Raw genomic sequence first — 16040 nt, forward strand, 5'->3', positions numbered from 1 at the left:
ATTTCTAAGTTTGCCTCTGCACCCTGACTATAAAACATGGGAGGATCCGTATCCTCAATATCTCAATATGACTGAAGTGCCCAGCACACAGTAGGCACCACAGACATCTACTCTGCAAATGCCAACTGCTTTAGAACAACCTCATAGAACGCACCAAGGTGCTGGTACATAGTAGGTGCTCAGTGAACTAAAGCCAGTGTCTTTGTAACCACCTCATGGAATTTAGCAAGGTGCCGGGCACACAGTAGGTGTTCAATAAAGACTTGTTTGATGAATCTCTAAGGAGTGGGGTTACATTTCACACAGGCTGAGTTTTCCAGAGAGAACAAGGTCCTTGTTTTTCCCTCTTCATCATGAAAAGGCCAGGAAATGTAGGTTGCCCTCAAAGAGGGTTCGGTCTATATCCAATTTTGAGTTAGTCCAACACTGTTCTAAGTGGTAAGGCTCAATTCCAGTGATTTAATAGTCTCAGGTTCACCAGCAGTCATTTTTGAGTTCCCAATACAGTGATTATTAAGGCACAAGACTGGGGTGGCATCGTGGGGTCTGGATGTCCACACCTCCTGGATCTTGTCTATGCTGTGTGTAAACTATGCATACTATGTGTTTATTTAACATGAGACCACACCTGGTGATCTAAACAGGCATCCATATTTGAGAAAATTAAATCACCAGTGCTAGAACACATGTGACTCAGGGTAAAAGTGCCCAAGCTGATGCCCAGTGTCTTAGGAGGGTGGGGGAATAAGACAGCAATCCAGGACAGACAGCAAAACAGGACAAGCAATGCCAAGGGCTGGGGTCTGAGCTCGCTGCCGAGGGACAGCTGGGTTCAGGTAAGCAAAGGAAAGGGCGCCTCGGGGCACAGGGAACGTGAACCCGGCATTGGGAGAGTAGGGGGCGCAGAGTACCTGGGTAGAGGATTTGCAGGTATGGTCAGGTGTGCACAGGTGAGGCCCAGAAATCCAGGCTGAGGGCAGGATGGCAGGATCTTACCTCCCAGGGTCTTCGTCCTGCAGTTCTTACACTGGGGAAACTAGTGATCATCTGCCAATACACCTATTCCGTGATGGCTCAACTACCCAATCCCTTCTGTGGTGGAGGCGCCCGTCCACTTACTTGCTGTATTTGTCATCGTATCTGCAGATGTAGCTCAGGTGAGCGGCAAACGCCTCCACGGCCAAGGGGCATGGGATCTCCCCACTCTTCCTCTTGATGATGACTCCTGAAGGCGAGAGACAAGCTAAGCCCCTTCCTGAACACCTCCAAATGCCAGTTTATAAATGTGTCTGTCTTCATTCAGCTTAGTTGCCCCCAACTTAATAATGAGCAGAGGAGGAGGAGGGGAGGGAGAGTGAAGAAGAACAATCAGCACCAACCACCAGATGCTTCAGAGGAGCTGAGGAAAACATCAGAGTCAGATGAGTGCGATGATAAGTCCCAGCCCAGACACAGCGCCCCAGGTCACAGGGGCTTCACAGGGTGCAGGACCCTGGCGGGTCTAAAGGGACTCTAAGCAGCACGGGGCAGGGTGCTGCACCCAACTGGGCCTTGAAAAAGTGAAAACGGGGACAGGACTCACTCTTCCCTCCGCCCCCTTCTGCCAGGCTGGGTGAGGAATGCTGGGAAGAGGTGGTGGCTGAGATCAGAAGCAACCTGGAGCCCTTTCCACTTACCTTCATCAAAGCAATAGCATGCTGACAACTGCAGTCACCCTGCATAAAGCACTAGACCTCACTCCTCCTATCTACGCTGTGATCTTGCATCCTTTAACAAATCTCCCGGTACGTGTTTGAGATGATGGATATGCTAATTACCCTGATCTGATCACCATACATTATATGTATCAAAATATCACTATGTGCCCCATGAAAATGGGCAATTACTGTTTGTCAATTTAAAAAAGCAAAAGGAAGCCTCAGAGTGGACAGGCGCCTGCCAGCCCCTCCAGCTTCTCTGCTTGCTGAAAGCCCCTCCCAAGGTGGTTGGGTGCAGTGGCTCACGCCTGTAATCCCAGCACTTTGGGAGGCCGAAGGTGGATCACCTGAGGTCAGGAGTTCGAGACCAGCATGGCCAATGTGGCAAAACCTCATCTCTACTAAAAACACAAAAATTAGCTGGGCATGGTGGCAGGCGCCTGTAATTCCAGCTACTCAGAAGACTGAGGCAGAAGAATCGCTTGAACCTGGGAGGCAGAGGTTGCAGTTTGCTGAGATCACTGCCATTGCACTCCAGCCTGGGAACAGGAGCAAAACTCAAAAATAAAAATAAATAAATAAAATGTTTAGCTGGGCACGGTGGCTCAAGCCTGTAATCCCAGCACTTTGGGAGGCCGAGGTGGGTGGATCATGAGGTCAAGAGATCGAGACCATCCTGGTCAACCTGGTGAAACCCCGTCTCTACTAAAAATACAAAAAATTAGCTGGGCATGGTGGTGCACGCCTGTAATCCCAGCTACTCAGGAGGCTGAGGCAGGAGAATTGCCTGAACCCAGGAGGCGGAGGTTGCAGTGAGCCGAGATCGCGCCATTGCACTCCAGCCTGGGTAAAAAGAGTGAAACTCCGTCTCAAAAAAAAAAAAAAAAAAAAAAAGTTTAAAAAATAAATAAACCAAAAAAATAAAATCTCAAAATAAACAAAAAAACAAAATAGCAAAAGCATGGAATTATTATCATTTTTTGGGGGCGGTATGAGGTCTTGCTCTGTCATTCAGGCTGAAGTGTGTGGTATCATGATCACAGCTCACTGCAGCCTCAAACTCCTGGGCTCAAGCGATACTCCCACCTCAGCCACCCAAGTAGCTGGGACCACAGGTGCATGCCACCATGCCCGGCTAATTAAAACAATTTTTTAAATAGAGACTCACCCATGTTGCCTAGGCTGCTCTCAAACTCGTGGCCTCAAGTGGTCCTCCACCTGGGCTTCCCAAAACTCTGGGATTACAAGTACGAGCCTCCATGCTCAGCCAAAAGGAATTAGGGGCTCAGAAGAAAGAGGAAGCTGCCGTTTTCAACCCTCCCGTCCTCCAGGCTCCATCCTTTTGTGCCTCCTAGAACTTCGGGTGCCCTAGACCCTCAAACACCTTTTCCTCTACTAAGTACAACTGGGAATGTATCCAGGGGCACTGCAAAGGTCATGGCAAGATGAACAAATCTCACTGGCAGGGCCTGAGAAGGAGACCAGGCCCTTGTCTGTCCCACCCACCGCAGACAACACGGAAGAGGGGGAGGACGCGTTCTTCCAAGTAGCTGCGTCCATTCAAGCATGGCTGGAGTTTACTTATGTTTCCTCGAACTGACCTTCCCTCACTGCAGCAAGGGATTTGGGCACAGTGCCATTTTTCTGTATTTTTTTTAAGGGATTAACTCACAGGATTGCAAAATTTCAGCAATACTGAAACGGACAAGGTCAAAGTGAAAATGGGTATGTCCTTTGCAGGCCCAAGGGAGCTTCGTCTGAGGCCAGCCACCTCCCACCTCCACAACTCTCAGTGAGAGACTGTGGCTGACACCAGGGTCGCCCAGATCTGCTTATATAGACTGAGCCAGGCTCTTTCCTTCTTTCCTCAGAAATAGTAGCATTTCACATGGAAGAAACACTGGACAGCTTGTGGGAAATTTAGCTGCCAAGGCCTGCCCTAGAGATGCAGGACCGGGGAGGGGCCCAGGCAACACATTCCCTAAAGTTCTCCAAGGGCCAGAAAACCACGGTGTCCCCCCTGCCCTCCCCCCACACACATACTGAGGGCTTCCTCCTGAGAGAAGTTCAGCTGTCGGGGGCCTGCAGGGCACAGGCGTTCTCCAGGGTGCAGCTTGCCAGGCCCAAGGGAGGGCATGTGGGCCTGCAGTGTCCCAAGGACTGCAGTCTCTCTCCAACGTCCCTCCTGAGGGTTCCTGTCCCTGGTCCCTTATCTCAGACGCCCCTGCCTCCAAAACCGAGTGGGAGGAACCCTGTTTCACACTTGGGGTCCCAGCACGTGGCCCATGGAGGCTTCCCATCTCCAGCTATGTTCTGATTTGCCTGACCTCCAATGACAACCTTCCCTGGGTCTCAGGAGGCTCTGGCCCCTTTAGGGTTCCACGTGAATGTGAGCAGGTAAGACTATCCCTATAAAGAAACGGAAATCCCGTCAGTTCTTTTCCTGGAACTTCAGGATGCCCGCTCTGAGTCATTAGTGTCTCCGGTGAGTCAGGGCTGCTCTGCGAAGATCTCAGGGTTTCCCACAGCTCATCCCCGTAGCTACTGACCATTTCCAGTGTTTCACCTCCTGGTTTCAGCCCAACAAGGGCAGAGGCTCCTAGACTGCCACTGTCCCAATCTACCTCGCCATGGGAGACCTTCTTTAACTCTTCATTTCTTTCCCATCCTTTTTCATAATTGTAAATTTGACATGGGGGTTTCAGCTTGAAACGGAGCTGTTTCTACACCAGACCTGCATCGTCCTCTCTTTAAACATTTCCCCAGTTTATAAACCAGATCATTCTCCTTTCCCCACGATATTTTGGATTCTGAGACAGTACCCCAGCTGAAAAAGGTAAGGCAGCCATCCTGTGACGTCTTCTGATTGCTAACGTTGGCAATATTAGCAAGAGGAAATCTGTAGTTACCGTCTTGGCTGCGTTAATCACTGGGAAAGCCGTGCACATCATGCCCAGGCTCGTGGTGGACGCTGTATTGAGAGCTCTGTGGGAATCTGCACACGTCTATCTTCTCCATGTCTGTCTCTGTGATGCCCAAGATCGACATGGGCCTGTCTTCCCATTCTAACAGCTGTTCTAACACCTTCCTTGGCTGTTAGTGGCTTCACTGACACTCCTGCTACCCTTCTGCAAATTTAAGTGAATGAATCAAGACCTGATTCATTTTCATATGCAGATATTCTCCATTCTTATTAGTCTTAGTGAATCTGAATCCTAACTGGGCAGACTACAGGATGAAGATGACAGACCCCAGGTGGATTTCTAAGAAAAGCAAAAGGCTTTGGCTCACAATGGGAATATCCTTTGACATATGACAGCATTAAAAAAATTTTTTTCTTGAGACAAAGTCTCGCTCTGTTGCTCGGACTGAAGTACAGTGTCATGATCTTGGCTCACTGCAGCCTTTACCACCTGGGCTCAAGCAATCCTCCTGCTTCCGCGCCCCTCAACCCCCCAGTAGCTGGGACTACTATAGCTACGCCGTGCTCAGCTAATTTTTTTGAGGAAAGGCATTTTTTGTAAAGATGGGGTTCTGCCACACTGCCCGGACTGAACTCAAACTCCTGGAATCAAGTGATCCTCCCACGCTGGCCTCCCAGAGTGCTGGGATTATAGGTGTGAGTCATTGCACCAGCCTGTTTACATTTCTGAAAAGCCTGTGCATATGCTCACACTCTGTGACAAAAAGTTTCATGTTTCCTTAGAATCTGGAGTAAAAATTAATAAATCAATTCCTAAAATGTTCATACTTAGTTATATATTTCCTAAAATTGGAAATGCTGCTCAACTTCAATGAGAGTATATATGGTCATAATAGAACAGAATGTAACAGAGCTGAGAAGCAGTCTTTAGAATTTACAATGTTTCAGTTTATCATCTGAGATTTATACACACACACACACACACACACACACACACACACACTCTCTCTTTTGAAACAGAGTCTTGCTGTTGCCCAGGCTGGAGTGCAATGGCACAATCTCGGCTCACTGCAACCTCCACGTCCTGGGTTCAAGTGATCCTCCTGCCTCATGCTCCCGAGTAGCTGGGATTATAGGTGTGAGCCATCATGCCCAGCCCTGAGTGAGATTTAAAATAAATAGAGAAAAGATGAATTATTCAATAAATGGTTTAGGCACAGAGGTGTAGCTGCTGGGTCAACCCACTCTGCCCACTTAACAACAACAACAAAATAAGAGAAGCCCACTTGATGCCACGCATCAAAATTAATTCGAAGTGGATTATGGTAAAGAGCACGAAATTGCACCATAAAACAGACAGGTGAACTAAACTTATCTGGCCTTGGGATAGAAGAGAGACCTAAAACATGAGAGCAGAGAAGATATCAGAGAAGCTATCAATATATCCACCTATGGAGAAATGAAAACTTTTTTACGTTACAAAATACGAATCATAAGTAAAGACAAAAGGAAATGAAACATAGAAAACAACGTGCTATAGGCAGAAAACTTCAAGTTAATGAGAACATGACAAACATCTCAAAAGAAAAACCGTAAGGAACGTAAACCACTCGAAACTGGCCCATCAACACATGGAGAGATGTGCAACCTCTCCCACAGTCACAGTGATTGATATTTAAAATCTGGGGTCAACTTCAACTGTCAGAATGACAAATAAAAAATAAAAAATAATAGTGTTGGTAAAGCTGGAGGCACACCGGTCCCCTGTGCCCACTGCGATGGTGCAGAAGTACAGCCGGTGGCGACACATCACCAGAAACCTTTCCACTGGTCCCACCCTTCGAGCCTGCAATTCCGCGTTTGGATTTGTCCTGAGGAAATGATCAAAGATGTGCCCAGTGTTTATGTATGAAGACATCACCATATCATCATTAACACTGTGAAAAAGTGGATCACTGGCCAGGCGTGGTGGCTCACGCTTGTAATCCCAGCACTTTGGGAGGCCGAGGCGGGAGGATCACGAGGTCAGGAGTTGGAGACCAGCCTGTCCAATATGGTGAAATCCCGTTTCTACCAAAAAATACAAAAATTAGCCAGGCATGGTGGTGCATGCCTGTAGTCCCAGCTACTCAGGAGGCTGAGGCAGGAGAATCCCTTGAAACTGGAAGGCGGAGGTTGCAGTGAGCCAAGAATCATGCCCCTGCACTCCAGCCTGGGTGACAGAGTGAGACTCCATCTTGGAAAAAAAAAAAGGGATCATTAATAGGGGCACTGGCTGAAGAAATTACGGCAGATCCAAAGGGAAGGAATACTAGGCACAGAAAACGATCTCTCTTCATGAGAAAAAGAACTCTAAGATGTGAGCCACAAAACAGATTTCCTGGAGAGAAGCGGCTAAGGACCTGACCTTCCCCTGGGCAGGTTCCTGCTCATTCCAGCCGCACCCAGGTCTGTGCCCACCTCAAGCACCCACCTCAAGCACTCACTGAGCAAGTGTGAACTTCCCTGGGAGTGCTTTCTAGAGGTACTGGGGGAGGAGATCAGGGCCCTGGAGGTGGGGAGGGAGGCTGCAGTGATGCTTGATGGATACTCCTTGGGATTTCTTTCTTTCTCTCTCTCTTTTTTTTTCTTTGAGGTTGAGTTTTGCTCTTGTTGCCCAGGCTGGAGTGCAATAGTGTGATCTTGGCTCACCACAACCTCCACCTCCCGGGTTCAAGCGATTCTCCTGCCTCAGCCTCCTGAGTACCTGGGATTACAGGTATGCGCCACTACGCCCACCTAACTTTGTATTTTTAGTAGAGATGGGATTTCACCATCTTGGTCAGGCTGGTCTCAAACTCCCGACCTCAGATGATCCACCTGCCTCAGCCTCTCAAAGTGCTAGGATTACAGGCGTTAAGCCAGCATGCCCAGCCACTCCTTGGGATTTTTAAGAGACACTAGGATTCTGAACTTTATGATGTAAAATAGAGTACTTTGGATTCAGAAATTGTAACTACATTAAACACGAACAGTAAATTTCAACAGATTTAAAAATCAATTCCCTCATCAATATCCTCCTTACATGTTCCTTTGGTGTCTGCTTTAGGAGCACCAACCCTTAAAATTAGGCTTTTAACTTGTCATCTTAAATCCTGGGGAGGATTTAAGATGCATTCTTTTCTCTTCATTATCTCCTTTCATTAAGCTCAGATGAACGTGATGTCCTGCCTTGAGATAACTTTTCAGAGGCCATGACTTAAAGTAAGTTGGTAGGGCCGGGCACGGTGGCTCATGCCTATAAACCCAGCACTTTGGGAGGCTGAAGCTAGAGGATCGCTTGAGGCCAGGAGTTTGAGACCAGCCTGGGCAACATAGTGAGAGTCTGTCTCTACAAAAAAAATTAGCTCGGTGCAGTGGTATGCACCTGTAGTCCCAGCTACTTGGGAGGCTGAGGTGGGAGGTTTGCTTGTGCTCAGGAATCCGAGGCTGCAATGAGCTATGATAGTACCACTGCACTCCAACCTGGATGACAGCAATACGCTGTCCCCAAAATAAATAAATAAACAAAATAATTTGGTGGGAAGCAGTTTCTGCCCCTGACTCTCTAACATGTTCCCTGGAAATTCCCTCGTCCTGCACCAAGACCCTAACCACTGGGATCTGGAAGTCCAACTCAAACTCTAGCCTTCAGCTTGCAAGGCCAATTCCAAGCCTTTCTGTATCTGCTTCATCTCCGTTCTTCTTCCTCTACTTTCTCTTCCTCTTTCTTCTTCTTCTTCCTCCTCCTTTTTTTTTAATAGATGAGGGTCTTGCTTTATTGCCCAGGCTGGCCTTGAACTCCTGAGCTCAAGCAATGTCCTGCCACAGCCCCTTAAGTAGCTGGAACTTACAGGTGGGTGCCACCGTGCCTGGCACAAGCCTTTCTTCAACTGATCCTGTGTGCCCTCCACACCCAAATCGAGTATTGACGCCCATCTGCTGGGGTCCCTCGATGGCAATCTGCACTGAGGTGTGATTCAACTTAAGCTGGCAGGAGGGGAAAGATGGGAAAAAACTAACAACATACATTAAACATGGACAGACAAACTGTACCACAGAAATACATACAACACACACACAACACATGCACACCACACTCGTAATACAGACATGCACGTCTATACACACTGCACACCAACATACAGACCACACGCACATACCATGCAAACTTACAAATCACACACACCATACCACACAAACATACATGTAACATATATACTCTACACCACACACAGAACATAAACATATACACATACCACATCCACCGTACCACACACACCATACCACATACACACTCCACACCACAGCACACCACCAACATATACACACACACCACACCCACCATACCATAAATACATATCACATCCACACCATACACACATATACAAACACACCACACATACCATATCACACACACATCACATACTCCACGATGCACACAACACACCCATATATACATACATATCACACACACATCACAAATACATATCACATACACACTCCACACCACACATATACACACACCACACATATCACACAAACATACATATCACATGCCCCCCACCGCACACAATACACACTACACCAACATATACCCACACACAGCACACCCACCATACCACATACATATCACTACACACTCCACACCACACATATACACACACACCACACATATCATGCATATCACATACTCCACCCACACACAATACACCAACATATACATACATATCACACACACCATATCACAAATACATATCACACACTCCACACCACACACACCACACATATCACACATACATATCCCATGCCCCACACCGCACACAACACACCACACTACACCAACATATACCCACACACAGCACACCCACCATACCACACATACATATCACTACACACTACACACCACACATATACACCACACACAACATGCCAGGCAAGTTTACACACCACATACACAATACATGTGAGAGTACAAACACTCACACTAACACCTGGGCTCCCTGGCAGTGTTCCTTGACAAGTGAAGGGGAAAGAGGCCTTTTTCCATTCACCGTCATTTGTCTTGAGGAAAGCATCCATGTGAAGGCAGGGGATGCTGCCCCCACACACTGCACCGCCGGGAATGCTTTTGTGAAGGGCCCCTTTGTCCTGTCAGTGTTCTTTTCAATGGCTTAGTGATGATTTCACTGTACGTTACTGTAAGCATAGACTCCTTGCTAAGTAATTCCCTTTGTTATAAATGGAATTTTAAATCCCGAATAAAATCAATGAAGAAATCAGGGAACAGCTGATGAACCAGACAGCGCACCTGATTAACATCTAAGGATGACATTGAAAGATAAGAACGGTGGATTTCTCCCTCCCATCAGAACAGATTTTTCACAGAATCCCAGACAATAAAGTGAAATGCCATTCAAATGCAGCCCATTATCACACCCCGTGTACAACCTGGGGGCTTCCAGGGGCTGCCTGAGTCACCTGCAAACCCCATCAGCCTGGCACTGCTCAACAGCTTACATCGAACAGGGAGCTCTTTCCTCACTGCTTACCCACTGCTTCCTACAGCTGCCACAGTTAGAAGCATGGCCCCAGACGCTGGGGAATAACCGAGGGTACTCTCAGCCCAGAGCAGCACAGTCCAAAGTGGACGCCACGTCCACCGCAGCTGCTGGGCTTGCCCAAGCTCATCCAATCACCCCACGCCCTGCTTTGCTGATGGCAGGCCCGCGCTCACCTTGCTGCACTGGGGAGTAGGCGTTGGTCAAGAAGCGGAAGTGTCCTTTGTTGTACCAGCAGATCAAGGACGTGTTCCCCTTCATCTTGATTTGGTACTGGCCACGGGCTGGAGGGGTGGTTGGGTTGGTCAGCATGGACAGTGGGAGGCCAGTGCAGTCACTCTTCCGGGCGCTGAGCAAGCCACAGCAGTAAATCCCTGGGGGGGAGAGGGATAAAGAATCACACACTCACCATCATGGGAGATGCCAGTGGCTCCTCCGCCCTGTGCACCCCCAAGGAAAGAACAGGACTGCCAGGTTCTCAGGCTGATGCTTGGAAGTCAGACCCTCTAGAAGAGACTGCTGAAGTTTTGAGGTGTCGTATCCCTCTGTGGTCTCCCCCCGTGACAGTCTCCCTAGGTTCTTCCCTAATAACACACAGTATGCTAAGATGTAGGGTCACAGCACGAGCAATCGATGGGCAGCAGCAGCAGGAGCTGCCACCTGGACCCTCAGTGTCCAGGACAGCACTGCACACGTTCACTCCTCATCCCACCTATGTCCAGAAATTTCTACACTCTACAGGTGATGGCACACACATTAGAGAAGAACAGAGGCCTTACAAGGGTGAGGCCCCAGGCTCACAGCTGGCAGGGCAGACAGGCATGAAGACAGGACTGTCCAGCGTCCAAACCCAACCCCGGTTACGTCATCCTGATGGTCTTGCCAAGACGTGGCTGGCCGTGAGCCCAGCACTGAGCCAGTCCACACCGCACCCCAGGAAGCTGTCAAATGGAGCCCCCATCTCCTTGGGGAGCTACGTTCAATGCAAAAGAAAGAATCATCCATTTGTGGACTAACCAAGTGTCGTTCCATGAGTGGGTGAAGAGCCTCCTGAGTGAGAAGGAGCTTGCGCTTGGTCTCTCAGGCCTGGAAAATTCTCATGGGGTGGCTGGTGGGTGGTAGAGACCAGTATGAACAAACGCCCAGAGCGGACTTGCTCACTTCCACCCTGGACCCAAGGCCTTTCAGGTCCTTCCATTTCATGGACCCACCCTACCCTGCTGGGCCATGAGGCCACAGAGGCCACAAGCACTCAGCTGCTCCCCAGCAGCCTGGAGGGGATGCAGAGACCCTGGGAGCAGTCTCAGCCTTTACTTTCTGCCCTGTGAGGACCGACAGTGCCATCGGTCACCTGAACACATGCCATATCCCATGCATCTGCTTCCCTCATCCCCGCATCCCACTCTGCTCTGGAAGAAAGAGACAGTTGAATGAATCTTTCCCTCTTCCAGACTCCTTTCCTTGTGGCCTGTGGGGAGGAAGATGCACCCAGAGCTGTTTTCGAGTCTTGCTGCTGAAAAGAGGAGGGGTCTGCTGCTCCCAGCTTCGTTCTTAGCAACCAATGTGACCACTCAAGCTACCTCTCATCTTGAGATTTTGGTTCATTTTGTTTTGAGACAGAGTTTCACTTTTGTTGCCCAGGCTGGAGTGCAATGGCACGATCTCAGCTCACTGCAACCTCCGCCTCCTGGGTTCAAGTGATTCTCCTGCCTCAGCCTCCCAAGTAGCTGGGATTACAGGCATGTGTCACCATGCCTGGCTAATTTTTTGTATTTTTAGTAGAGACAGGGTTTCTCCGTGTTGGTCAGGCTGGTCTTGAACCCTCAACCTCAGGTGATCCACCCACCTTGGCCTCCCAAAGTGCTGAGATTACAGGCGTGAATCACTGCGCCCGGCCCCTCATCTTGAGATTTAAAAAGAAAAATCTGTTCTTAAAAACAGGGAGAAGGAAGACATGAACAAGGGTAAGGATGTCCGAAATCCCCCATCTGGGGCTCAGTCTATACTACCAGCCAAAGAGAAGCTGCATGTTCACAAGAGGGAAAGAAGAACATCCAGCAGCACCCACATTTCCACGAATCTATCCCTTTATAAACACAGAAATTATTCCAGGAATGTCCTTTCCGGCTTTTATTTTACAACCTGGTTTGTGTGGCCCTAGGAGGAACAACCAGACTCTCCACTACAAGTCTTCTCCTCACCGGCCCAGACCAATGTGATCTGCGTCCTGGGGAGGTGGGGTGCAGCCACTAGCAACCATCCCTGTGGACACGCTGGAGGACACTGCCCTCAGTCACAGCAGAGGAGGTACACGATGACGCCCAGGGTGAAGAGCTCAGTCAGTTTAGACGCTTCTAAAAATAGGCAAGGAGATCTTTTTTTATCTCTTACCTAACCTCTTGAAAAAAATCCAAATTCCATATCTAAATATTTTCTTCCAGCTAGAAGCTTCTTTTCCCATCCTTCTTCTAATTCTCTGAGCCAAGAGGCATCCCCTTCTCAGAATCACAGAAGCAGCACACCCAGCTTTGGGAACCATATTGATGGCCCAGGATATTCCTCTGGCATCCCCACTCCACCTTGTCTGTACAGCATCCACCCCACTCGACACACACACACAGACAGGAACACAGACACATACACTCACACACACAGACTCGCACACACACACCCATACACAAACACAGATGCACATACACAGAAACACACACAAACAGATGCACACAGATGCACACACTGACACCCAAGTACATACACAGACACACAGTTACACACAGGTACACAGATACAAACACAGACATAAACATAGATGTAAGCACAGATGCACCCACAAAGACAGATACACACAAAGACACAGGCAGACACACATTGATGCACACATGGACACACACAGTTGCACACACACAGACACAGATGCACACACACACAGACGCACACTGACAAAGACACACACCAACACTCAGACACACATAAAGATATACACAGACACACAGATACACACACACAAAGACATAGACATAGACACACAAACATATACACACACAGACCCATACACACACACAGAAACACACACCCCTCCCCCCTCCTCTCAGTCCAGGTTGATGGTGTGAGGTAGGGAACAGGCCCTGGAACACAAATAACATCACACTCGTGGTACCCACACTTGGCCTTGCACAAGCTGGTAGGAGAGATGGCAGTCCTGGTTCTCACCCTGTGCTCGAAGAGAGAACCCACCTTTCTTCCAAAGTAGCTGGGTACTGTGCTGCAGGGCCAATTTTCTCTCACTTTACTTTCACAGCCCCACTTCATATCGTCTGATCTCTCTACCCTTGATTCTTTCAACAAGTAACTATTGAGCCCTGGGCTTTCCAGAAGAGTAAGATGTAGCCAAGGCCAGCAGAAAATTAAGTCCGGGGCTGCTGCCTCATTGCAGCTGCCAGGGCTCCAGGATGTCAGCTGTCTACACCTCATTACTTAAGAGGGTCTAGTTTGAAGGTCAGATGTCTGATTGCTGCTGAGAAAAAGGCCTGCAATTCTAGTCTACTGGCTGCTGCAGGGGAGCCAGCAGTTTTTGTGCTTCTCCTGAGTGGACTGGCTCTAAATCCCCAAAGGTAGGATGAAGCAAAGGCCAATGCAGCTTGCCACAGGGCTTCCTGAACTGGTCCACATTTTCTTTTTCTATAGCCCCCGTTTCATTCAGAGCCAAGGAAGGCTTGCCCAGTCTTTGCCATGCATGTACCAAGCATCTTAGCACCCAGGGTACCTAAGACTTTTCTGAGGCCCATTGTACTATTCCCTGTCTTCACACAATTCTTGTCTGTCTCCTGGGAAGGGGCCACATTATAGACGGTGGGTGAGTTCCAGAGACTTCCTAGAGCCTTATTAGGCGCTGTGCCCAGGGGACACAGACTTTGCGGATTTCCAACAGAGGACACACAAAGAAATGCCCTGAAGACTGAGCAGAGCTTTGCACCAACGTGTCCTCTAGACCTTGAGCTCGTGGCTCACTCACCCTGCAATCTCTAGTGCCCGGCAGGGTCCAGGCACGCACGGTGGCTGATGCATCTGTTCCCTCAAGGAAGGGCCTCATCACCTGGTATTCTGTGGTCTGTGCTGGCCACCGCGCAGCTGTACCCCCACCTGAACCTCTCCTAGCACTTTCCCACGGGAGGCAGGGCTGTGTCCCCACTGGCTCCCCCCCTTGACTAACCTTGCTTCTCAAACTCTTCAAACAGGGTCAGGCTGGTGATGCTGGGCCCCGTGAAGATGATGTAGTTCTTGCCTGCCGCGTTCCGGCACAGGCTTCTGGCCACCATGCTGTGGAGCTGGGGCTTATTCTTCAGTGCATCCAGGCCATCTGGGCCCCCGCCTTCCTTCAGATGGACGTAAATCTTTAACATAAACACACAGAGGTCAGCGTGCTCACAGCAGCGTGAGGCTGGGAGCCCAAGAATTCAGCAATCATGAGTCTCAGTCATGAGGCTGAGAGCTTGTGGAAAAGCCCCCATCATCTTTTCAGCTCACAGGAGCCCCAGGTCACCCCCAAGCACACCCCGGTCCTGAGGCTGGTGACTCAGCCCCAGATGCTTCAGTTTGGAAAGGTCAAGGTGGAGGAGGAAAAGAACAAGCACCTGCAGGTAATGAACCCAGCAGTGAAGACAAATGCAAACACACTCCCCAGCTCTGAAACACAGGAATGATTTAAATTCACTATAAATAAAATTAAAGGCAACCTCCCCTGTTAGGAATACATGTATCTGTGCACTTTCCACTCGAATGCAGCTTTTTAACTTACAAGGCATGTTCATAATGACTGTTTTATTGGTTCTTTTCAGTAACTGCCATCAGGCAGGCAGAATAGGTACAATTCCCCTCACAGCGCAGAGAAGACAGGACTGAGGGCTAAATATTCACCCAAGAGCCCAGGGCCAGCAAAGAGGATGTGTGGGACTCAGGGAGCAATTTTTAAACGTGTTTCATGCTGTTTCCGTGAACATCATCAAAGGGCTAGAGGCAGAAGAGTTAACGGATTCAAGAAGAGCATGTTCAAAAAATCAACTGCTTCCAGTGCAGGTGCAAGAAATGTGACTTAGCAAGAAAATCTTAAACAAACAAAACAGAACACAACACAAAATGTGGTGTTGGATGACAGTAACTCACTGCAAACCAGAACTGCTCAAGAAGTTCATGGGATCTGAGCCTGCACAGCTTATTTCTACATTAACACACACAGCTGCATGCTGTCTGGGGTTTCTATACAGATATCTACACTCAAATTTTTAAACACTGTGTATTATGGTTTTTTAATTGCTGCATCACAAATGACCAAAAACTCAGTGGCTTCAATAGTGTCCGTTTACCAGCTCATAGTTCTAGGCTGGGAGTCTAAGCAGGGCATGGCTGGTTAAGGTTGCGATCAAACTGTTGACTGGTGGGTTCTCATCTGGTGTTTGGGATCTGCCTTCATGTGCATTCTCGTTGTTTTCTTGTGGCTGCAGGACTGAAGTCCTGTGTCCCTGCTGACCATCAGTAAGGGACTGCTCTCAGCTCCTGGAGGCAATGTGTAGTCCTTGCCATGTGACCCTTCCCATTGTCAAAGCCAGCAATGGTCGGCCAGGTGAGGCGGTTCACGCCTGTAATCCCAGCACTTTGGGAGGCTGAGGCGGGAGGTTAGGAGTTAAAGACCAGCGTGACCAATGTGGCAAAACCCTGTCTCTATTAAAAGCACAAAAAATTAGCTGGGTGTGGTGGTGCATGCCTATAATCCCAGCTATTCGGGAGCTGAGGCAGGAGAATTGCTTGAACCCAGCAGGCAGAGGTTGTAACAAGCTGAGATTGTGC

At 48.8% G+C, this 16040-nt stretch overlaps 1 protein-coding gene across 2 annotated transcripts in view; it reads right to left on the reverse strand.

The window, feature by feature from the left end:
* The window catches only part of PGBD5 (piggyBac transposable element derived 5), a 95225-nt gene that overhangs the window by 2543 nt on the left and 76642 nt on the right, over positions 1-16040 (reverse strand). For both annotated transcript variants that reach the window (XM_021677263.2, XM_012459855.3), the window contains 3 exons: positions 14410-14590; positions 10376-10573; positions 1120-1225 (listed from right to left, as the gene is read on the reverse strand). In XM_021677263.2, the coding sequence (XP_021532938.2) occupies positions 1120-1225; positions 10376-10573; positions 14410-14590 (485 nt within the window). The remainder of the gene's footprint in view (positions 1-1119; positions 1226-10375; positions 10574-14409; positions 14591-16040) is intronic.

This window comes from Aotus nancymaae, unplaced genomic scaffold, assembly GCF_030222135.1.
Source record: "Aotus nancymaae isolate 86718 unplaced genomic scaffold, 86718_ANA_hifiasm-v0.15.2.pri h1tg000032l_0, whole genome shotgun sequence".
Lineage (NCBI taxonomy): Eukaryota > Metazoa > Chordata > Mammalia > Primates > Aotidae > Aotus > Aotus nancymaae.